This window comes from Harpia harpyja, chromosome 2, assembly GCF_026419915.1.
Source record: "Harpia harpyja isolate bHarHar1 chromosome 2, bHarHar1 primary haplotype, whole genome shotgun sequence".
In the NCBI taxonomy this organism is placed as follows: domain Eukaryota; kingdom Metazoa; phylum Chordata; class Aves; order Accipitriformes; family Accipitridae; genus Harpia; species Harpia harpyja.
The window spans coordinates 31719853-31744334 of NC_068941.1; the positions used below are offsets into that span (position 1 = coordinate 31719853).

Consider the following 24482-nt stretch of genomic DNA (forward strand, 5'->3'; position numbering starts at 1 on the left):
GCAGTCAAACAAGGTGCCAGTGGTACAGCCTTCTCATGCGGTTCACCCCCTCACCCCTCTTATCACCTACAGCGATGAGCACTTTTCCCCGGGGTCGCACCCGTCTCACATCCCCTCCGACGTCAGCTCCAAACAAGGTGAGCCCAGCCCAGCCCAGCGCGGTGGGGATGCAGAGTGGTCCCAGTGCCCCCTGTGCTGCTGATAGAGCTTTATTTGTAATATTTTAGAGGGAGGGTTCCAGGAGTGTGTGCCTGCTTTCAGAGATGGTAATTCTGCTGTGATGCTGATATTTAACTTGGCTGTTTAAATCTTCATGCTCTTTCTAATATGATAATTTGGGCTTGCTTTACTCGTTAAAATCTTTTAAAATCTCAGTAAGCAGCAGCCAGTCCTCACCATCCCCTGTGGTGCCCGAGGCTTGCAGCATGCAGATGCAGAAATGGCAATCATCCCTAACCTTCCCCAAAACAGGGGAAGAGTACTTCAGTAGTGCTGTTATTGAAACCTTTTCTTTTTCCCTTTTACTCAAGATTGTATTTTATGTCCTTGTATTCTGGCTGTCCGAATTCTTCTATACATCAGTTGGCATAACTGAAGCATAGCCCATAAAAATACAGTTTTGAGCCTGCACAAGTTAAGCTTTGCAAACGTGACATTTTTTAACCTTCTCGTGCCCGCTGCCTTCTGCAGAAAGCATCATTTTAGATGCCCGAGTCATGGGTGTCAGTTTTCTCTGTGCCCCTAGGACTCCTTAAAACAAACAAAAAAAGTCCCCCAGATCCTCATCTGGGAGCGTCAGACCAGCCCCGCTCCGTGTCAGTCTGTGAGGCCCCAGGGAAGTGCCGACAACCTCCGAGGTGCCGGGCCAGCCTGCCGAGAGCTCAGGCCCAGCGCCCTGGCAAACCCTGGGGTTTCCTGGGGAGGGTGTGCTTGCTTGCATTGGGATGCAGGAGTGGGGCGGGGATGTGGTGGTTGTTGGGGAGGTTCAAGGGCAGGACTGACCCTGGCTGGCACGGGTCTGAGCCAGGGTTTGGATGAGCGCCTGAGGAGGAGAAGCCTGCGTGGGAGAGCTGGTGGTGAGGAGGGGCGGAGAGGGAGTAGGGGGTTTACAAAGGCGTTCGCTGTAGTCGGGACGTCTGTGCGTGGGCGTGAAGTCTGTTGGTGCCAGGACTGGTCCTGGAGGGTGCCTCTCCCTGCCTCTTTCTGCACTCACGTGTCCTGCCATGTGGACAAGATTGTGAAGCTCTGCTTTACCTGGGCACACATCCACATGCACGGTTGTCCCATTTATTTGGAGAGGTGTCTAGCCACCATTGTTCAGGGAGAGAGACTTTTTTTAATTCTGACTTTTCTTGAATGCCTAGTTTTTATTTTGGCCTTGCTACGCAGATAATAACATAGGCTACATCCAGAAAATACCATGGCCTTGTGGCTCTGTGTGTTTTTTGCTGTTTGTTGGTTAGTTGGTTGGTGTTTCTTTTTAGGGAGGGGGAATACAAAAAGCACTCTGCCTGGAAAGCTTGGCCCGTAAATACTTGTATAATATCTTTTTCAGAGTTGGAAGAAGCAAATGGAGACCTTCTGTCCTCATTTGTCTTCCTCCTTTGCATCAGTGCCCAGGAGAAGGATATTCACGCTTGTTCCTTGAAATCCCAGGGGTGCTGTGTATTAGAGAACAGGATTTCCACCTCTTGCCCAAGCTGGCTGCGGTGGCTGAGGCACACCTCACTGCTGCAGTTCATGAGCTCAAGAGGTTTTCACTTACTGCATGATGGGTTTGCCGTCCTGCACCCCAATTCTTTGCCTTTACCCCTGGTTTATTTTTGTACTCCTGTCCTGCAGACCCAAACTGAACAACTTCTGGTTTGTTGTTTCTGCTGCCCATCCTCCCTTCTGCCTATTCTCGCCCTCTACCCTGTCCAGCCCTGATGCATCCCACCGCTCACGTCCCCGAGCAGAAGCCTGGTGAGGGGCTTTGCTGGGGGGTGGCCAGGGGTGTCTGGCGCAGAGCTCATGCCCCTCTGGTGTTCCTGAACGGGCTCTCGATCCCTTTGCTCAGTCTGGTGAAGATGGGGACGGATAACGCAGGGTGGAGACTTCTGGTTTTGGCCGTGACGGTCTCCTTGATGTGTGTGGTCTTTCCATACTCCCCGTTTCAGCGCCACGGGCATGTGGGAGCAGCCCCAGTGAAGTGGCCCATGCAGTCACTGCAAAGAGAGAAGTTTTTTTCCCCCTCGGGTCCTCTGCCAAACGCTTCCGACCATTGTCTCTGTCCTTGCCTCCCACTGTGGGTCTGGAACGAGGCACTGCCTTGGCGCCCCAGCCCTGATGCAAGGGTGTCCTCCTCCCACCAAAATCCCCTAAGGAGGAGGTCCACAGCAGCTTGCCTGCAGCGCTGCCTCTTGCACCCCAGGCACTTTGGGATGGACACAGAGCCACTGCCTTGCTAAAGGTGGTCGCTTCTTTCTTCTTTTTTATTTTATTTTATTTTTTTTTTTTATTTTTTTTTATTATTTTTTCCTTAACCCTCTCATGAGCAAGAACTTGCTTTGGAGAGCACTGGCTGTATGGTAGCTGCACATGTTCCTGCTGGGTGTCAGGTAGCTGGCAGCCCCCTGTAAGGGGCCAGAAGTTTTGGACTAGTGATAACCACGGTGCATTAGTGCAGAGAGAGTAGCGTCGTCTCTGTGGGTCAGAAATGCGGATTTTGGGGAAGGAACGGCCCACCTCCTTGCCCAGAACTTAGTCTGGCAGGGGCAGGGTCATATTGTCACTCCCAGGAGCATCAACCATCACCAGAGATCAGAGAGATGAGACACTGGGCTTGTTTTTCACCTTTGGTTTTTTTTAAACTGCTCTGAAGGAGCATTCCCTCTCACGTAAAAACCCAGGGATATATAAAATGTTCCTTTTCCTGTCAGCCACCAGCTGTTTTACACCTTTGAAAAGACAACTGTCCAGAAATTTGATCCTCACTCAGGTTGTGGTCCCAAGTCTGAGGATTTAGCTTTTTTGAGACAGTGACACCACCAGTATTGTTTTCCATCCTTTCCTGTACACAGTCCTGAAAGATATTCTTCAAATCTGGTAATTAAATTCAGAAGATTTAAATACAAAGTGTGTGTGGGGGGGAATAAATCAGTAGCATCAATCTATAAACCAAGTCTCAAGGTAGCACACACTCAGTCTTGGACCTTTGGAGTGTCACCACATAAATATTTAATACCCTTTTAAAGCAGCTGATTTAACATGTGAAGTAGACTTAACAATTCCTTCTGTTTCAGCCCCCTCTTCCCCAAACACATTTAAATAAACCGATGTCTTTGTGGCCTCTGCAACTGTAATTCCATGTCTCCTGGGGGCACAAGGTTTAGGTGAAGAATGGAGACCACAGACCCTTTTGGGACGAGGATTAGCTTTAATCTTGAGGTGATTCTTGCAGTTGTAGGACTCGGTGTTCTGGGGAATGTGAGCTGATGGATCATTTCTGATGGGACTCTTATTTTTCCATGAAATACTACCAATGCAAAACAGATTGACCTTGGAGCCCACAGGAGTCAACTTGATGAAGAGCTTAGTTGGAGCTGGAGTGACAATTGGAAGCCAAATGAATCATATCAAGTGTGACCATTACAGGCCTGAAAATGATTCTTAATTAACCACTGATCCTCTGTGGTAGCAAGTTTCCAAAATCTGTGAATCCATAAGGGAACCCGCGAAAATGTACAAGTAGCAATTTACCTAATCTAATAGCTCTGCTGTGCTGCCTCTTTGACAACGCTTTATTTTCCTCTTGTTTCATGCTGTGTTAGGAGAGGTCCTCAGGATCCAGTCGGGTTTGGTGAAACCATTGAGAGGACAGTATTGCCTAAGGCCCTATACAGGAGATCTAAACTTGTGCAGGTCCTTACCCATACATTTATTTCCTCCATCCACTTTGGTTTTTCCAGTATTTCCCTTTGAATTGCAATTTCCTGTGCAAGTTATTTATTATTTTAAAGGTGGCATGGGTAGCCTTTTGCTTTTAACACTAACCAAGAAGGTGGTTGTTTCTTATCCAGAGCACTAATTCCATCATAGTGTTGGCTGTGTTAGCTGTGAACTGTAGCTCACGTGTAGTGTTTTGAGGGGAAAGTCATTCATTCTTCTGTGCTCTTTAACAGGCATGTCCAGGCATCCTCCAGCTCCTGATCTCCCTACCTTCTATCCCTTGTCTCCAGGGGGGGTTGGACAGATAACACCACCTCTTGGCTGGTAAGATCTTTTAGCTTCTTTTCAGACAAAGGTGCATGTTCATACCATTCGCTGTTGTTGAGTCAATCACAGCATTTACAAAATAAGAATGTCACTGCAGTAAGAAATTACTACGTTATTTTAGTTGAAAAGATCAAAAAATGTCGATCTTTGAAATGAACTGAATCTGGTTTTTGAAAACGTACAGAAATTGAAGTGTGTAGATTTCACTTTGAAGCCTATATATTTCTTATGGCTCAGATTTGTGGCTCTTGGCATTTGGAAAGATAACAGAAAACAGTTCTCGAGGAATTAAATGTAAATTTTTAATAAACAGAATTGCAATTACTGAGGGGAGGGGAGGTAAGAAGGAACTTTGAAGTGTATGTGTGGGGAGATCTTGAAACTGCACCCAAATGGAGAACAAACTTTTGTAGTCTGCTGCTTTTTACAGTTTCTGTATGGAGAGAAGCCTCTGTCACTGGGAGATTTTGCTGCTCTTGCTAATACTAGCACTCTCAGGATATCTCTCTGCCACTCAGGGTGTCATTTTCCTTTTGGAGGAAACACGTGGTATTTTCAGAGTAATCGATTTGGCAGGATGCTTCATGTCTGCTTGGGGTAGATAGGTACTTGCCCTCAGTTCTGTCAGAACAGGGAATAAGGAAACTCAGCAACAATTTCAGTGCTTTAGAATCTGGATCTTGACTGGTCTGTGCCCACGGAAACAGCGATGCAGATTTTTTTTTTTTTTTTTCAATGTGTCTGTGGAAAGGGAACGTGATCCAGATTACAACAGGCAGATTAATTAGAGAGCAGAAGACGGTAAAATGCTGTATTGCTGGCAAATCTTTGAGGAAGTGCCACATGCCTTTTTGGAATAAATTGTTGTCAGATACCAAACTAAAATATGGAAGTATCTGACTCTATTTTTTTAATTATTTCCCGCCCGCCCCCCAATTTGTTGCTGCTCGGCTGACTCCCTACCTCCACCACCACCAGGCAGTTCCTGGCATGCGTTTTGCAGATGTGGTCAATCACTTCTTCTGAACGGTTTCTCAATTCAGAGGCTGGGGGGAGGGAGGAGGGAAAAGAGAAAGAAGAGGAGAGACAAGATCCAATCTTGTAAGGCTTGGGGATGTGTTCAGTGACGCTGACCGACAGCAGGACATACCCAGCTGTCCCTTATGCTATATGGCTTCCAGCTGCCTTCTGTGCCGTAGCGCTGCCGAAACTTCCTCCACCTTTTTTTTTCCCCCCTTCCCTTTGAGCACTGCTCATTTCCAGTAACGTACTCCCAAGTGTGAAACCTGTATCCTGAACCTTAAAAGGCCAATATCCCTTTTTTTCCCCTCTGAAAGCTGATCTGCCAGTCAATAAGTAACTGTTTGAGTAGGATTGATGTGTGCGGTGGTCTTTCTGGGCTGGTTCAGGTATTTGAGCTGAACTGGTATTTGTTTGCAATACCATAGCATGCTACTTCAGGGTGTTAATTGTAGTTGCGACCTGAACTGTTGAAAACTGAAAGTAACCAAAATGTAGTCATGATGATAGAAACTAGAGAGTCCAAATGACAGGCTGGTGACAAAATATTCTGTATATGTGGGAGTATAAAGGAGGAAAGAATTTCACACAAGCTTCTCTTACTGGATTGCAAAGTTTGAACTTTAAGTAGTTAAGATGGACTTGTGTTGCTGTGGGCTTTTTTTTATCAAATAAACTTATACTTTCTTAGAAAAGCTGGCCACTTGTACCTCACTATAGAAGATGCAAATGGAGTGAGTCTCCTAAGATTTCAAAGACTTAATAAAACTGTTCAAAAGCTTTTCTGGCTTGATAATTCAGTCTGGTGTTCTTGTGCTGACCTACAGTAGAACTATTTGGAATAAATTGCCTCTTTTCTAAGAGCTAGTTAACCAAATCTGATTCCAGTGCTTTTAAAACTAGGTGAGAGAGGGACAGAGATAGAGGAGTGTGCATGCATGCGTGTGTGTGTGCGTGCGTGCACGTGTGCTTTGGGGAAGGAAGGCTATTTGTTTTGCATTCCTCCCCAGTGGAAACCTAGATTGGGAATCTTTCAATAGCAAGGGAGAAAGTCCAAAGCATTCAAGTATTTGTTAGCTTTGAATACAGCAGAACTCTTGAAAGTTTTACCTATTACTATTTATTTGTGACTAGTACTGAGTTCCCATCAAGTGCTTGTAACTCTAGAGTAACTATTGAATACCATATCGTATGATTGATGGGTTCCTTTCTTCTGTGACCTCAGGCAAGGTCAGCCTGTATATCCCATCTCGAGTGGATTCAGGCAGCCCTATCCATCCTCACTCTCAGTCGACCCTTCCATGTCCAGGTAGGTGTAGGAGGTGAATGACTGACTGGGGAGTAACTGCTGGCATTAGAGGGCAAGTTGCTCTTCTGCTTGCATCTTGGTCTGCCTTTGCTTGCTTTTCAGTCAGCTAAAACTTTATGCGTACATTTTTATTTAACATATTTGTGTATGTACAGTTTGCCTGGATCCCACACTGGTCTCATTCAGCATTTTCTTGGCAGTCTCTGAAGTATTGCAATTAGGAGCACCAGTGAATTGTCAACAACTAATTGAGCTGTTTCATCTGAAATGAGTCGTTAGTTCATTTCTAGATGCAACATACAGTGTGCATCCTTGGGTTTTGCTCATGCAAGTATGCAACCAGGTGGATTGTCACTCTAGTCTGCGTTCTCTAGTTCTAATTTCAAAGTTGTTGGTAATTAGTCTTGAATCATGTAGGTATCATTCTGTGTGGAAACTTGCTCGCAAGTAGGTATTTCGTAGCCCAAAGCCACTAATGGCAAGGGATGCCAGCACAGTGTATTTGTACTGGTGTGTGAATCAGGCACTGTGTCTTTATGTCTAAGTGCTAGCAAGCAATGCTAATTGAGACTTGGCCATGACACACTCCAGACCTCCTCTCCTCTGCTTTTGCACTCTAAAGACAGCTTCTGCATCCTGTGCTTGGTGTACACAAGGTTGCAATATACTATTCCTGGGGATTTTTTGTGTGACCTGTAGAAGACACATCCTCTTGCACGGGGATTTAAGACAGGTCACTTGTTAAGTGGTGGGTCCTCTTGCCTCTATTTGTGTGGGCTCCTTTGGATTATCACTGTCCCTTCACGTCTTTGCAGGGCATTGATAAGCATGTGCCTGTCAGGGTGATTGGGAAGAAAACCCATTCTTTCTCTATAATAAAATGACCTGATCTGGTTACAGGGCTTTGTGTTTGCTTTATTTTGATGGCATGAAGGAAAAGGACAAGGGGACTAGGGAATGGAGAAAAGAGAGGTTGGATGCAATTCCTTAACCAGCACTCATTTAGCAAACTTTTGGAGCATGAACTTGCTTTTTATGTTAATGGTACTGTCCACCAGTTCAAAATAAAGCGCGCAGGGTTTTCTGCTGCACTTGAGCTTGCAATGCTCAGCACCTTCAAGATCCGTCTCAGCGATCCTTGAGGATGACCTGAGTTAGTAGGGTGGGATGATTGAGTTAGTGGTACTTTGGTTTTCTTTTCCATTTTCCTTCTTGTACAAATGAAAGGAAGGTTTATTTAGGACAAAAGTCTTTCTCTCTCTCTTTTTTTTCCCCCTTTCTTCCAGGATGCAGGTTAGGGTTTTTTTTAAATTTATTTATATTTTAAGCATTTGAGGGAAGAATAGTGAGTTAAAGTGAAGTTATGTTAAAATCTTCTAGCTTCAGTACCTTGAAAAGTAAGAGATTCCTTAGAGAGCCATCAGGGACTCCCTGAAAAGACTCTTCTTTTATTTTGTTTCTGCATGGCAGTTCCCTCCTTTGCATTGGCTGGTGGTGGATATTTTAAGAATGTTTATATCTTGGTGTGGAAATACAGTTTTTGGTTAAGAAATGTGTATTTTTATTGCTAGTCAGTGCAACAGTACAACCATTAAATGTTTCTTGTGTGCATTGCTAAAACTGCTTGCCTGAAAGGTAATAAAATTACTTCTTTACAACCAAAATGTTGACTGATTTGTTTGTTTGTTTTTCTTGAATAAATGGGCTACAATGCACAAATCTTAGCCAAATATTTTTCATGCACTTTCAAAGAATTGTCTTCCATTGCAAGCTTCATAGCATTTGCATTCTTGAGGCATCCTGCTGCTGTCATACATGTTTGATGCCTGTCTTCAGTAGTGTTACAGACTTTCCTTTGTTTTCTCTTTTAGGTTTTCGCATCACATGATTCCTGGTCCTCCAGGCCCTCACACAACTGGAATCCCTCACCCAGCTATTGTAACACCTCAAGTAAAACAAGAACATCCGCACAATGACAGTGAGCTAATGCATGTGTGAGTCTGCCTTTCTGCACTAGCCTTTAATCTATAAATGTTTGAGAACTAACTCTGTCTGAAGAAGAGTCAAGGAGGTTAAAAAAAAAAAGTGCCTTTCATGACCTCTTTGAATTTTAACTCTTCTCCTGTAACTAAAACGGGACATGTGGGCTACTGTTTGGGAAGAGTAATGAGACATGAAGCCATTTTTCATTCCAGTCCAGCACTTTTTAGCTATCGGCAACAGTCATCTTGATTCAGACATAATCATGGACCTGTCTATTTGTGAATGTTGCTTGAGTGTGAACTCATTAACTTCTGCTGGAAAAGGTCTTAACTGCAAAATTTACTAGTAAAAAGCATCCTTATTGCTTAGTACTTGAAGGCCAAAAGGCCTAAGAAAGAAGTGGATGAGGAGCTATCCTCCTGCCTGTAGTGGTGGTCTTCTAGGGTACTATGGATAGCCTTTCAAAAAGAGAATTGACACAAGTGATGAATTTGGAGCGGATTCACAGATCAAATTTTATTTGCTAGAGAATGTCAACCTGACATCCTCCCTGAGTATTAAATTAAGTCAATTCTCTGAAAAGATACAAAAGTGGATGGGACATGACTGCTGAAATTCTCATTCTTACTACTTAAATGCTAGTGTAACCACAGGTTGGTAATTTTCCATTGGGTTTTTTTTAGGCTGAAGGTAAATGGATGCTCTTTTTCCCCTCCTTTCTCTTTCCCCCACCACGTTTTAGGAAGCCTCAGCATGAACAGAGAAAAGAACAAGAGCCAAAAAGACCTCATATTAAGAAACCTCTGAATGCTTTCATGTTGTACATGAAAGAAATGAGAGCGAATGTTGTAGCAGAGTGTACTCTGAAAGAAAGCGCAGCTATCAACCAGATTCTTGGCAGAAGGGTATGTACAGGAGAGTGTGTGTGTACTCACATGTGCTGCTAATTTGTGTGTGTTTCCCTTTAGTTGGGTGTGATGGCTCACTTTCTGCTTGAGGTGCTAACTAATGTGCAACTATCAAATTAGCTATAGAAGATAAAACATGAAACTAAAAATAAAAGCAGTATCTTGATTTTCTTTTTTCAGCATTAGCAACATCATCAAATTGGTGTCTGTTCAACTCATGTCATGGTGTCAGCACTTCAGGTGTGAAATACCCTCATTCACACATGGAAAGAGCATTCAAATCACCTTCTGGGTCCTCCCTTAGGCTGGTCTCCGTCGAAGCAGGAGGGGATCATTCAAAGATGAACACTGGATGCCAGTGAAGATGGAACTCAAAAGTGAATATAACATGGTCCAACTGTAAAGTCACATAGGTTGGAAGAGACCTGTGGAGGTCATTGAGCCCAGCACCTGCTCAAAGCAGGTCCACTTACATCAGGTTGCTCAGGGACTTGTCCAGTCAAGTTTTGAATGTCTCTAAACTCACCAGCTGAGTACTGATGATCCCAGTACACATCCCAGAGCCTTGCTGAAAGCCATTTGCTTCTGTGGCATTGTAGGCATGTTTTGTTCTTTCCATGCTCCAAAAAAAAAAATTTGCAGGCCAACCCACAATTACAAACTCCATGTTCACTGTCAGTATTTTTCCAAGGGAAAGCAGCAGAAGTAAATGCCCATTTTGACCTCGACTGTCCCGGAAATGAGAAAAGGGACGACTTTTGTAGCAATCTGAGTTTGAGTAGGGATTATTCAAATCTCCTTGCTCCGTGAACCTCTCTTCTTGACCACTGACTAAGTCAGTATTGACAGGCGCTGCAACTCTCTGAAACCCTGTGTTTTTAAGTGGGAAGTCAGTACAAGACCTTACTGCTACTTCTCTGTTACAATCTGAAGACTTCCCCCCTCTCCTCCCCTCCCTACCTCTGCCTCAAACTGAGCAGAAATCCATTGGTGCTTGTCCCAGTTCCTGCAGCCTTCTGCCTTTTCTCTGGTGTTCTTGTTACCTCCTCTTAAAGGGCATCTCGGTGCTTGCCTTTTCCATTCTTTCATGCAAGTCTCTAGGATCATGTTTTCATTCTCACTCCCTCAGTAATGGATCTTAGTTGCTTAGTATGTCAGCCTTGTTTTCTCTGCCTGAATGAGGGCAGTGGCTTATTTATCTCCATTTTGGTAATGAATCAAGCCTCAGTGCTCCACTGGCTAGTTTTTCCACAGCTTGGACTCCTCTTTTCAAGTTACTGGTTTTTGTGAAAGTACCTCAACTTCCATTTTCACTGTGGTACAAACAATGCATGAGTTATCCAGTATAATTGCTTGGAGATTAATTATCATCAAATGTTTTGCGTTCAGTCACCCTAGTCACTATTTACTGTATCTTGTGCCACTCCAGAACAGGAACCACCTGTGTTCTCAAGAGCTGACGCTTTGTGTGATGCTGGGCTCTCTGATGCCACGGCATAATGTTCACTACCTTCCAGTTTTGGAAGGCACGTGTGGAGTTTGAGAGTTGCAAATAGGCTGAACTGCTGTGCTCTCAGTAACACATCGAACTTGCCAAGTCAAGACAGACAAGCCCTTTAGTTCACATCTTCTGATGTGTAACAAAATGACATATGAAATCATACAAATATGATCTGATCTGAAATCTTAGTTCTGTAAATTATTCTTGCCTGAGTGTCTTAATGATTTTGTGTCTGTCTTTTTTTTTAATATCTTCTTCCCTTGCCCCCCCCATGCATGTTGTCAAAAGTCAAACAAGAAGACACGTCTAATGCTGCAGCAGTGGAACCTGATTCTAAATAAAAGGCCTTTACTCTTTTTGGTTCAGGTCGAGGATAGGTGTTTCAACACAAACAAAATGATTAGGTACTGATGTAACTGGTGCCTTTTCAAATGTGCAGGTTGTGAGGGATTTTGGGGTTTTTTTTAAAAGAAGATAAAAGCAGGAAGTTTATCCTTACTTGGCTACAGAGGTCAACTCATGTAATTTGGAAGACTACAGTTCTGTGGTTTCTGTATCTTGGAAACTTTTTGCAGTTGCCATTTTCTTCTATTACAACAAGAAGAAATCAGAAAGCAGGTACCTTGAAGCTCAATACTTAGAGGTTGATCTTGGAACAGGAGCCGGCTGGTGCCCAAAAAGCCCTCTGCGTTGGCATTGAAAACCTGTGTGTAGCTGCTGCTTAAAACCAAGACAGCAAACCCTTCTGTGCTGGGGAGCTCGCTGCCCTTTAAAAGCAGCACAAAACCTTTCCGTTTTGTCAGGAGCTAAAGGGTGGGGTTTTGTTGTTGGTTTGGGGGGGGCTTTTTTTGTGTTTTTTTTAAGTAGTGTTGGGAGGGCATGGTTCTGTGAGCACATTATTTGGTGAGCCCTGTTTCCGTAAATGACTTTTTGTCTTTTCTCAAGGCACTTGGCATTTGCAGAGCTGACAAATGCCTGAAAGTTGGTTAATAAACACAGGTGTTTGTAATTGCTAATGAATTTCATTTTTGCAGTGGGGAAGGACTGAATCAAAGTCACAAAAACACTTGCTCATGTCATCTGTTGCCTAGGTATGAGTTATTTCTTAGTCTAATGCTGTGTTTATTTTGTTTGTAGTGGCATGCTCTCTCCCGTGAAGAACAAGCGAAATATTATGAACTAGCTCGTAAAGAAAGGCAGCTACACATGCAGCTTTATCCAGGCTGGTCTGCAAGAGACAACTATGTAAGTCTTGACTTGACCTCACTTGAAGGCTCTTTTCAAATTAACTTCCTTTATCTAACTTTTTTTTTCCTTCCTTCTTTTTCTTTTTAACTTGTGGAAAGTTCTGGATGGAGGGATGGCAAACAAACATATAAGATAAGTCTTATATTTGTTTGCACTTAAGGCATCCAGAAAACGTGAGATTTTGTTGTTGTTGGGATGCTTCTTACGAAGGTCACAGTTTTTGAGGGGAAAAAAAATAGCATGGAAAGTTTTTTTTCTATGACAATCATCAATACTGCCTGAAAGCTTATGTTCTACTGTACAGCTGTGAATTTTCCATAAATTTCTATCTGATCACTTGCTATTCATAAATCTTCTTTAGACCTGAGCAAAAAATGGGTGTCTCTCTTTCAAGAGAACTGAAAGCCCAGGGGTCTTAATGCAAACTGAACTTTAGCTGAAAGTAATTCAGAATAGTCCATCTCTGAAATAAAGCCTGCAAAATTTGTGTAAGTAAACTTCATGGTAGATTCTGCTTTTATACAGTTTGGTGAAGCTAAGAAGTTTTCTTACAATTACGCTTATTTTATAATTAAATATCAAAAAGTGTTAATAGCACGTTGCACAGCTTGTGCTTCACAATTATACTATTGTGCTTACAATGAGCTGTCAGTGTAGTTGTATGTTATGTTACAAAACTCACAAGCTGCAATCCTGAGCGACTGATCCTAGCCTGAGATCTGGGCTACTTTCCGTCCCCCCATCAGCTGTGACATTATTTACTGTGATAGGAAGTGTACGTGCTATATCTGGCTCAGTTTTCCATCTGTATTAGATGGACAGTAGTGTTTCTCTACTTCAGTGACGTCTTGTGGACATCAAAGAGTATGAGGCACCTAGATACAGTGTTAACAGAAACTGTAGAAGTACCTGACATTAGCAATCCAGCACAGCTACTGTTCAGCTTAAACAAAATTTTCATTGTAAGCTAGAGTCTCTTAGGTAGATCTTTGGCACAGAAGGCATTGACACAGAAACTACATGATCATCTCTGAAGCACATGTCTTGGTCTTCCTAACGTCCATGCCCAGTTTTGTAAGCACAGACACTACTGTAAGCCCTAGCAGCTTGTTTCTGCCTGTTTTATACAGTCATCTCTCCTAGCAGATGAGCTGTCACGACCTTACGCAGCTAGGGTTTATTTCCAGTAACCAGACCGTGTCTACAGAGCTGTCTTGGAGTATACCTGCGAACAAATAGGCCTTAGTGATATACTCCCTGAAAACAAGGGGATTTCAATTGTTTTGAACTTACTTGCTGGAAAGTCAAACCACTTTGGAGCCTTGTAAGGTCACGCTTACTGGATGTCAGCCTTCAAGATTGTCCTGTGATGCTCAGTCATTTTGACTTTGAGAACCTGATGTGTTTTGCCACAGCCTACTGCCATACAGCACAAACAGTGGACCTGCGGTTTCTTAAATGCCTTGATAGACATTCGGAATGTGTAAGGTGGCACATATGAATTCTCTCTTTGATGTGTTTCCAACCTACATCCTGTGTGGAAGTATAGCTCTGACATACTCCAGTCCTATGTGTTACAAGGGAGAACTCTGCTAGCTTCCTCTTGCAGTCCTTCTCTCTGCCTCTCCAGGAATGCACACGTTTGTTGCAGTGGTGGTGAGAAAGGTCATCATGGTAGATCACAGTTTATCACTGAAACCTTTTCATATATATGTCATCTTTTTTTTTAATCTTTTTTTTTTTTCTTTTTTTCCTCTTCATTTTTTCTAACCTGAGCAGTCAAAAAATGAAATTGTATTCATTTAGCACAGGTATTACTGCAGTGTTTTGAGAGTTGGAAGTGACTTAGAGGTGACTTCTGTTTCACGTGGCTGAATTTCACAAAACAGTACAATTAAAAAATAAGTACTACTTGGTTTTAATTCTTCTATTTTGGTTTGCATGGTTATTCAGGATTTCAGAAATTTCAAGAAAATGTTAAGCATTGCTATTCAACTGTTGGCAATATCTCTGTGCTTTTTGTTGTGTTTTTCTTACTGACACCCAAAGTAGTCTTGCAAAGTTGTGTGATAGTCACAAGAAGCACACTGTTTTCATAATGTGATGGTGTCTGTGTGTGCTGGAGTTGTCAGAAACTACCTCATTTGGGAATGCTGACAACTAGTTTTCAGCCTAGCCTTTTCCTTCTGTTCCTCCGCTTCTGGTATCTCATAGACGGGTCTCAGATCAGCTTTCAGTATGTTTTAGCACTTGAAGTCAGCATGCCATAGAGAATAAAACATAATTTTCCTCGCATGTTTTTTCCATGTTAACCTCTGCACTAATGCAGAAGCATTGCCTTGGTGCCTAAGACATAAAGCACATCGCTGTGAATTTCCCAGAGCCCTTGAAATCTGCTTTCCAACTTATAGTCTTGGGCCCATCTTTGGGAGCTCACTCACAAGGCATTGCCTGGCCCAGTTGCCAGCCTCAGAATAAATAAGGATAGGAGCTTAAGAGTCAGGCAAGCCCACACTGTCAGAGCAGACTGGAGACCACTTAAATTCACCGTAGCCTGTATTTGGGGCCCTCGCTTTGCTGTCCATCGGTGAGCAAGGCAGTGGTATGAGGTGGTTTCTTACATCACCTGCCGTGCATCCTGTCGCCTTGCAGAGCAAGCTAGCAGAAAGACGTGTCCCTCCACCTCAGCCCTTCCAGTCTGTGGCCACTGAGCATGGCACGGTCTGCGTCGGGACACGCGTCGGCGGCTGCCAGCCGTGCTGAGTGGGGACACCTCTGGCTGGGGGGCAGAAGGATGGACAGCGGGCTGCAGTCCCGCTTACAGCAACTGCACCAAGGTTTGCCAGAGCTCGTCTGTTAGAGCCTGTCCTGGCAGCTTGAAGGCTTCTTTGAAATATAAATGGATATGACCTTTTTTTTTTAAACAACAACAAAAAAGCTCTGGCTGACAATGCAGGACAATAAAGAGAAGTCATATGGAGGAATATCAAAGTGGTAATTAGGGCGATGCAAGATGATTGAGGTTTAAAATTGTGGGTCTGTACTGACCTTTTGTTTCCTGAAAGACTGTGCGAACTGGGAGCTCTGGCCTTTTCCATAGATGGGGGTGCGGGAGAAGGCCGAGTGTGTGGGTTGGCACGATGAGCCTGCGCCGGCACGCTGGTGCCAGTGTGGTGTCCAAGAAAGACAGCTGCCTGACGTCCATTTCTGTCCTGCACCTCGGTCACGTTAAGGGTGCTCTGCTGTACAGCAGTCTGCTATTTGATTATTGCACAGCGCGTTCTCTGGGCACAGCCATACGAGACTTGGCTTTCTATTAAGGTACAAGCGTTATCAGAACAGTTTTACTTGGCTGGTTTGTACCCTGGGGACAAGTCATGGTCGTCCTAGGTACTTTCAACACCCTGTCTGCTGTTGCCATGTATGACAGTGTAAGTATCTGAATGTGTGAAGAGTTCTTGTAAGAGCCATAAATTATGATATCAACATATGTGTCATCAGATTATTAAGCGTGAGAAGTCTTTTAGATGCTTGCGGCGGCCAGTGTTAGTTGAAAAACTGCCAGAAATTGTAATTCCATGTGGATATAAAAATGTGTATTGCTCATGTGCATATTTCTCCATGGATGCTGAGAGCAAACCTTGTTACCATTGAAACAGTTGGAAGTGGGTTAGAAAATGTTTTAGCTACCCCCAAAACAATTGGGTTTTTTTCCTAACTACTTTCTCAGTGTTCAGATGGTTTTTGTTTGTATGCTGTGAGGTGGGGGAGTGACAAAAAAAGTTCTGTGCATGTAATGGTCTGGTAAAATTGCCTATATTTCAGGGGAAGAAAAAGAAGAGGAAGAGAGAAAAGTTGCAGGAATCAGCATCAGGTAGGCCATGACCAACTCTTACTTACCATTCACCTCAGGTATATTTTAGAAACCAGGGCTTGCGCTATTTAATTTTTACATGCTTTTCTCTAACACTTGCTTCTGATAGATGTTTTAAGATACTTCACTTCGAATGCAAGCTTGTGAAAATGCACACAATACATGTCTCTTTTCCCTTACACCTTTCCGTACAGCAGTCCTCACTGCATCAACATCTTTGGCTGAACTTACGCATTGCTGCAATCACTGTCCTGCTTTACCTTTGCTTTTCTCCTGAATCAATGTTGTATCATCCTTAGATTTAACTATGACTCAAATACTGTGTGGGATTATTGGACACCGGAAACTTCACACTGACCTTTTTGTAGCCACTGTATTTTTTATTGCTGTATTTTACATTTCTGTGTACACTAACAGCTGTCTAGTAGGTTGGCTAAAAGCATCAGTGAGGTCTCCTCTTTGCCTGTAAAATATATTCAAAGAAACACCCTGTTTTCCCCCACAAAAATGGCTGGTATAAGAACCATAAAAAAATCAAACAACAAAACCAAAAACACACCAAAAAAATCCATGTAATACTGTAGCAAACAAACTTATTTGGAATGTGCAAAAACACTGTAACAGAAATTTGTTAAAGGAAAACAATCTTCTACAGGTACAGGCCCCAGAATGACAGCTGCCTACATCTGAAGCATGGTAAGAACATCTCTAAAGCTTTCCTGATGATAAAACTGAATTGTAAAATAAGCTTTCTGATAAATTTTATGCAATAATATGAATTTAGCAAAAATTGCAGAAGTATCATATCCCAAAGCTAATGTTACTTTGACTACTGATGGTTTTTATACCGGCTATCTATTAGGTGTTCACCATTTCACTTCTTAACCTTAATATTTTCAAATTGACCATACCTCACTGACTCGCTGCAAGTCTGCCTGTGGAGTGCAGGGTTGGGTTTATTAAGCAGTGCAAACCCTCCCAGCCAGCAGACTGTCACAGTTCGTAAGAGCAGGTTAGAAGCTGGCTTTGGAGTACATTTTATGTGCTGACATCTACAAGATGCTGGCTGGGTACACTTTTTAAAAATTTATTCACCTGTATACTAACAAAACTTCTGCTAGGAAAATGGGACTGTATTTCAGTTATATCAAGAATTTCTCCCTGGACTGTACAGAGGAATTTCGTGTGTGGTGCGGGTTGGTTTTTTTGTTGTTGTTGTATTTCCAGTGTGTGTTTTCTCTCTTCATATCATATCATCTGCACAGAAGGTGGAATGACTAGTGATTACACATATCCAATAACACCATCTAGCCTGCTTGTGAGTGCACGTGGTACCACAGTGAGATCCTCATTTCTCAGTGTTTGTGTTGGAAGGCTGGTCCTTCTCTTCCTCTCAGTGTGATACATTTTCTAGTAGGAATGGCATTCATTTGACATAATAGTTGCTTCTACACTGTCTAAAAAATAACACTTTCTAAACTTACCTATGCATCATAACAGAAGTGGGGTCTTTATCCCCTCTCCCTCTGCCTTGTTGGGCCGCACGATCCCCTTAGCACTCAGAGTGGTCAGCAAAATGGCCTCCTGTGGGCCCTCCACTCTGCTTGGACTTTCAGCCAGAGAAAGCCCAGTTAAGTTTGCTCTGTGCAGTGTCAGTCATCAGTCAGTCAGCATGATTCAAGCCTCTTCTGCAGTTATGCCATTATGCTGGTTAGTCTAACCTTGGTTGGGTTTCAGACTGGGGGGGCGGTTTAAAGCTGAAGTAAAGTGAAAAGGCAAAATGCGTGCTCTTTTTTTCTTCCTGCTGAGCAAAAGTTTTTCAGGCAAGCAGACAGTCTTGGCCTTTGCAGTATGCCTGAGTCATGCTGATTTTAGACGTGGATTGCAGCATTTGGGTTCTGTAGCCTACACAACAAATGTAGCTGATCATTAGTTACAGTGACTGCCGTAAGTACTACACCTTTTAAAAAAAAAAAAATGCAAGTGCTTTAACCTTGAGTTTTATAATTGATATTTCAGCTTAGTTGCCCAGGTCCATGACTGTTGTATTTTTCCCTTTGATGTTAACACAGTACCAGTAAGCAAACCACACATAATTTTATCTGAATTGACGGGGAGCACTCGATTGGGATCGGAATACAACTAAGGTTCAAGTGACAGTTGAAAACCGGGGGATATTTGGTTTCTTGGATGCCTTACAATCTAAGGATGACTGCCTTGCCTACACTGAACTACTTTTGTTGGAGTTTCTCTGTTTGCATTTTCCCTATCAGAGGATGAGTTGAAATAGAAGAGGGTGAATGTTCTGAGTATGTGGGTTTTCTCTCTTTCCCTTTTACCCCTACACCCCTTCCTTCCTTCCCCTTAAGCTCTGTAACGGTGTGGAAACTGTTGGTAATAATACCTGTCTCTCTGTCCTCATGCAATTTATAACACAGAGTATGAGAACAGTAGGTATCTTCTTCCACTGAAGGGGGAGTATGCTGTTGACTCCATATATGCGCATGTAGGCAGCCTCACTAAATGTTGCGTGCTGAGCAAATGCTCTCCACTGGAGATGTACAGATCTGCTCTAGCTGGAAGTAAATGCACAGAATGATTTAGGGAACCTGAATCAGCCAGACTTCAAAGTAAACTTCTGAAGGTTAAGGCTCTTGCCCTTTGCAAGCCTAATCCAAAGAATGTTTTGCCCACAAGCATAATATCTTACCAGGCCCACAGCAGAGCTGTTGTAGTCTTTACTAGATGGAGATAATAAGTTTGGGAATGCCTTTCAGTGAGTGCCGCAAAGAGCTCTTGAAGACAGGAAAACACTAGCTTTCTTGCTCGTACGGATGGTGCAGCGAAGAGGGGGAAGGAGGGTGGGAGGTCTGGGAAGGAGACAAGCGTTCTGTTATCTGAGAAGAATCAGAAATGAGTAGGTGGCAAGACCAAAGAAAGAATCTTGAGATCAGCACAAAGGAGATCAGCCAGGGCTGTAATTACGGTGATGTAAGTGAGAAGGATGAAATGGTGGGAGGGTTGTGTGGTGGGATGTTCAGAGGAAAGTAACGGAAGAGACATGCAAACAGAAATGATTTAAGATACTGTGAAAGTTTTGGGTGTGGTTTTTTTTGTCCATGAACACTTCAGCATGTAACTGATCTTTAAGGTGGACATCTAACGTGCTTTTTGCCTTGGACATCATTTGAGCAGTGAAGTCAAGGTGGTAGCATTAAGTTCCTCCTCTTCCCAGGGTTGTACACAGCAGCAGGCTTCTTATGGCTTCACTGCTTAGGATTTAGCTGAGTTCCACGATCTCCTCCAGCCTGCTGAATGGCCAATTTGTAAAACACTTAGAGTGCTTCAGGAATACAGTAAGCTGGCACTCCAGTCTTTGCTAAATTGTCCTGGGGTACTCCGAAGCATGTCGTCATTCTTTTAAGAGTTGTGAAACTGCCCCCAAGCAGGATTTTGTTTTCAGCTGACATGGCCCAACAGAATGTTTGAAATAACTTTTATTTGTTGAAGAAATAACTCATATTTATTCTCTCCTTTTGAAATCAACCAAGAGTGGCATAAGACCTGATAATACTAAAAATTAGTTTGGAAGAGGCCAGGAGGGAAGGGGAAGTGAGGAAAGCTAAGATTAAGGACAATGTAGAGATCGTCTGTTGAGCACCTTTCAGAAAGGTGGGTGTTTTCTTGTTCCTTTAAGCACCGCCTTCTAGAAGACTTGTAAAGGGGAGCAATTCTGTGTCGGAAGTGGAGATTCCTGGTTTCCTATCTGGTTTGACTTTTGGAAGGAAACCAAGCTGATTTTTAGCATCTTGTGAATATTTTTAAATCAGCAAGGAAATAGAAGGGTACTAGCAAAAATTCCTCCTGATTGTTCTGCAATGTGGAAATAGTTAACTTCTTATGACTTGCTATGTACGGTAATTGTAAAAGGCACATCATTTGACATATGGCAGGGTGCAATTGGGAAGTCCTCACAAGCTACGTAATTTAACATTGTGTTTTGGCATATCTTCAAGGGCTAAAAAGAGTGATAGAGAAGCTTAATAGACATTTGAAAACCTGTGAGAAGTGTATTTGTGGCTTGCAAATTCCATGACAATTAGCATTTAGATTAGCAAAGCTTTAAAAAATGAGAAAACTTGACTAATACTGATTTACAATCAGAAGCACTTAAAAGGATCAGAATAAGACTGTTTAACTTTAAACAATGAATTATCTATAACCTTTCAAACTTCCTACATGGAAATTAGAGCCAAATTTTGGTGCAGAAGTGATTTTTGGATAGTGTTGCAATAAACTATGACTGGATTGTCTTTTCCTTATTACTCAGAAATAAAACGGAGTGAGGCTGTGAAAGCAGATTATAAAGTGGACCAATCTACAGCCAGAATACTGTGGAAAAGAACCATCTGATGACTGTGGTCATGGTTGACCATGGGTTTCTGGCCTGCATCCTAGAAGGGAGATGCAAAGAGGATGTGGTACTTTGCTTTCTGAGGCACATGTTTTCTAACCCGGCTTGTCCAGTGCTCTTGAACTTGCTGCTGGAGTAGTTGAAAACGAAGCAAACGCTCCACCCCTTTCCATACCCCTTGACTGCTCAGAAGCTTTAAACAGCCTGGAGGATTTGTGCAGAAGTTAGTGCGTGTGAGAATTTGTGTGGTGATGGTGGTGCAGAGACATGTCCTGATTTGCTTTAAAAATATGTTTCCTGTGTGACCCATGTTTCCTGTTCCCTGTTTTGCCTATGAATGGTGGCCTTCAGCATAGGCAAGAGGGACAGAATGAACAGAAGAGAATTTGCTGGACTGAAACATACATATTATTGAATACTTTGCTTAACTTCAGCCTTTTTCAGATAGGCATAGAAATTTCCAATGACAAAGGGTATAGCCCTCGGACAGATTCCCTCCTGCAACTTAATTCTGACCTGACACTGAACTTGCCGGGGTGAAAGGTAGAAAATCTCCTCTCTTTCAGGCTCTCTGACATCAAGAGAAACGTCAAAAGAGCAAACGTGTAGAAAAGCTGCCTCCTGTTGAGGTGGCAGGTACAGAAGGGCACTGACACCTGCTGGGAGAGATGCAGCAGAGCAGACCGAGTGCCCCAATTTCCTTTATCAACCTGGCGGAGGAGCTTTGTGAAGTGCAGGAGGGAAGGAAGGAAGGGTATAAAAGCTATTTTGGGTGCAAACAGAGACACTGTGAGGGGTAAGGGTAAGACAGGGTAGGGGCCAAGCATAGGTTTTCTAAATAGAGAAACAGCAGAACACTTTGAACTAGACAATCAGCATAGCTACAGGATTTAGAGAAACAAGAAAATGCTTTAAGTATTTACAAAACCTTAGTTTTTGCAACCAAAGGGTGTAGCACAGTCAGCTGTGAAGCTGACCTTCAGCATTTCATGTTTTGAACTGACACTGACAAAGGCCAAAAGTAGATAATTCAGCAGGTGAATGTCGAGAACTTGTTTTTATTTTGTCAGAGATGCTCAAGTTGCATCTGTGAAGTTAGAGATGCCTAATGAAGTTTGAACTCGGCCACATTTACAAGTGAATAAAAAAACAAAAACCTATATCATTTCACATCTGAGGTGTTAGCAGTAGGAGGCTTGGGCTAGAATGAAGGAACAGTGGGATGACTATTGTTCTAACTCTTCCTGTGGGGTTAAGGTGGGGTAAGGTGGGGACAGGGAGTTAACGGCTGGTGCACCATTCTTCTCTGGACTAAACCGATATATTTTAGTGGATTTAGTAAACTCCCCACCAGATCGAGAGTTCTAAGGTCATGAGCAAAACTCTGTAGAAACAAACTGTTTCATAAAGAAAACATAACATTTTGAAATGTGGTTTCATTCCCAATTGGAAGAAAACCTCAGCATTTTAGTGTTCATCTCAGGTCTGTATTGCATTTTCATTTTTTAGTGTATTTACATGAAAAATTTCAAAATGAGAAATTGATACCATATTCCTCAACAGCTAGAAAGCAAATTGTTATGACATTGTCAAAGTCTCTCCCATTTGTTTCAGGAGACTAAGCTTGGGTGAAATAGGTCCTCTAATTTCAACGGAATTGTATTCAAATGCTATTCTGTCAAAGCTTAGCAAACTTCAGCACTGAGTTTTGTTTCTGTCTGCCTCTGACTTTTAGAGATTATGACTGGATTGAAGAGGTCTTCTGATATACATGAATGCAAAGCCAGCCATCCTGAAGACAAAAAAACCCCAAACGATGAAACGAAACCAAAAAGCCTAAATGTGATGTTGCAAAAGTCATTGCTAATAGAGCCAACCTTCTCATACCAGTTGGTTCCTTAATCCTCTACTTCGAGACTTTTTATGCAAGTCATCTTTTAAATCTCTGATCCTTTACCCGCTTGTTAAGACTGTACCATATAAACAATTTTGAAAGTGTGCGGATTGGAAAGCTGTACAAAGAGGGAAGCTCACAGCAGGGCCAGCTGAAGCACCACTGTCTAGCCAGTTAAACGTGAGACTGGCAATCCGTTAGACAGTATGTGTTTTAGTCTGACCTTGCAGGACACCAGTGTTCTGCCATTGGTTCCAGCAGTGGAAGCAAATGTTGGAAGCATTTGTGCAGTGAAGGTGTCATTGGCACTGGGGGGTAGTGTGTGAGCAGGGTTAGATGGAATGAGGGAAATGGTACCAGCGACCATCTCTCTGAATTAATGTTCTTGCCACGGGCATCAATAGAGTGGAATCAGGGGGTAAAAGAACTAAGGAGACTTAACTGGGCAAAGAGACACCATTTCTGAGGTTGCTTCCTCCTTGCAAAAGGAAGATACATGTTTCTTCATTAATATTAAGTTGCATCAGAATTAAACTCAGGAGTTTTGAGAGCCCTCTATCCTTCATCTCTGGGATACCTGAAATTGCACAAGGTAAAATGTTATTGCCAAAATAACTACATATAATTAGTTTTATGGTGTGTGCATTTATTTGTCTTGACACTAGGTGAGACTACGTTTTGATGAATAGTGTCTTTTGAGATACACGACAGGAGGCTTGCGTATTTCGGACCAGTAGAGATTTTCTGCTGAGATGACTTAATGGTATCAAAGTGAAGTTGATGCGTTTGAGTTTTCTATTGGTTTCTGTGTACTGCTGTCTTACACTAGTAGTATGGCTTTGTGGATGCATGTGTGTAGAAGAGTTGATGAAGCTCAATATTCAGGTTACATCTGACTTACCTTTGGTTGCATGAAAGCAACTATGTAAATCATTCCATGTGCTGGAAGATTTAAATGTTGAGATTGTCTTTCAAAGTACAGTGTAAATTCTAACCTATGTTTAATTGTGGCAGAAAAGAAGATATACAAAGGAAACTTTACCTATTATTTCTTTCTTTTGAAAGATTTTCACTTACTATTTTACTAGTACATCATGTCTTTTCTGTTACAGCAGGTGAAAACTAGGGGCACTGAAACTGCTACTTCAGAACAGATGCATCTTTCTTCACAGCTCTCAGTCTATAAAATAAATAATTTTAAAAATAGTATTCTGAATATTTATTATATGCCATAAAGATACAAAAAGGGGACAAGCCTATTTCTTCCTCCCTTGCAGATCACTTTTAGTATATTATTCTTCTTAAGAAAAATAATAATAAGCCGCTAGAGACAGCTGTCTAGAGGTAATCTGTTTTTTATTATAAACATAGACCCTCTCTCTCTTCCCACCTCCAACAGGAAAAACATGTTGTGGGTCTTCCTGTACGATCATTTTAAAGACTGTAGTGCAGGGATAGAGCTTCTAGTTTCATGCTGCCTACACTGGGGGCCTTTGATAAGAGCCACACCTGCTTTGGCATCACTGACTTCAGCTGCACAAAGCGGGAGCCCTAAAATACCTGGGCGTTGCCCATGCTGACACTGACCTGCTCTGGAAGAGGTCTCTGACTCATGGAGGGGGGGAAGGCATTCCTGCTGTTCACCTAACGCATCTAGCTTAGGCCAAACTTGGGAGGACAGAAGTTAGGACACCAGGCTCCACCTGTAGTCAATGGAGAAGTATTTTCAGGGGTAGCTGCTTGAGGGCATCTAAAACACCAGTGGATAATTTGTTACTGGAGACTTGGTTCACAGTTACCAGCAAGGGGCTGACGCTAACAGCAGCAAGGGGGAAAAAAAACCAAGACAAAATTACCACTGACATCTTCAACATGGCAGTATCTGTTACAGTTTTAGGGTACAATTTTGATGTAATTTCTTTGGCAACAAAAGCAGCTTAAAAGGTTTCCTCTGCTGCCTGCTGGTATCCAGCTCTTGCAGAGAGGGCTTTTTCCTGTGTCCCGTAGGTCCCTCCATCCATGTGCTGTAACAGCTTGTGGGACCCTGCAGCAAATTGGGTTACTAAAATGACTG

At 42.7% G+C, this 24482-nt stretch overlaps 1 protein-coding gene across 4 annotated transcripts in view; it reads left to right on the forward strand.

Moving 5' to 3' along the window:
* LEF1 (lymphoid enhancer binding factor 1) overlaps positions 1-24482 on the forward strand; it is a 70860-nt gene that overhangs the window by 41663 nt on the left and 4715 nt on the right. The window contains exons 5-12 of one of the 4 annotated variants that reach the window (XM_052774848.1): positions 5-137; positions 4164-4254; positions 6503-6586; positions 8458-8580; positions 9312-9474; positions 12116-12223; positions 16052-16100; positions 16756-16796. In XM_052774848.1, coding sequence (XP_052630808.1) covers positions 5-137; positions 4164-4254; positions 6503-6586; positions 8458-8580; positions 9312-9474; positions 12116-12223; positions 16052-16100; positions 16756-16790 — 786 coding nt within the window. In that variant the 3' untranslated portion in view covers positions 16791-16796. The remainder of the gene's footprint in view (positions 1-4; positions 138-4163; positions 4255-6502; positions 6587-8457; positions 8581-9311; positions 9475-12115; positions 12224-16051; positions 16101-16755; positions 16797-24482) is intronic. The other 3 variants (XM_052774839.1, XM_052774867.1, XM_052774857.1) reach the window with 3 other exon arrangements.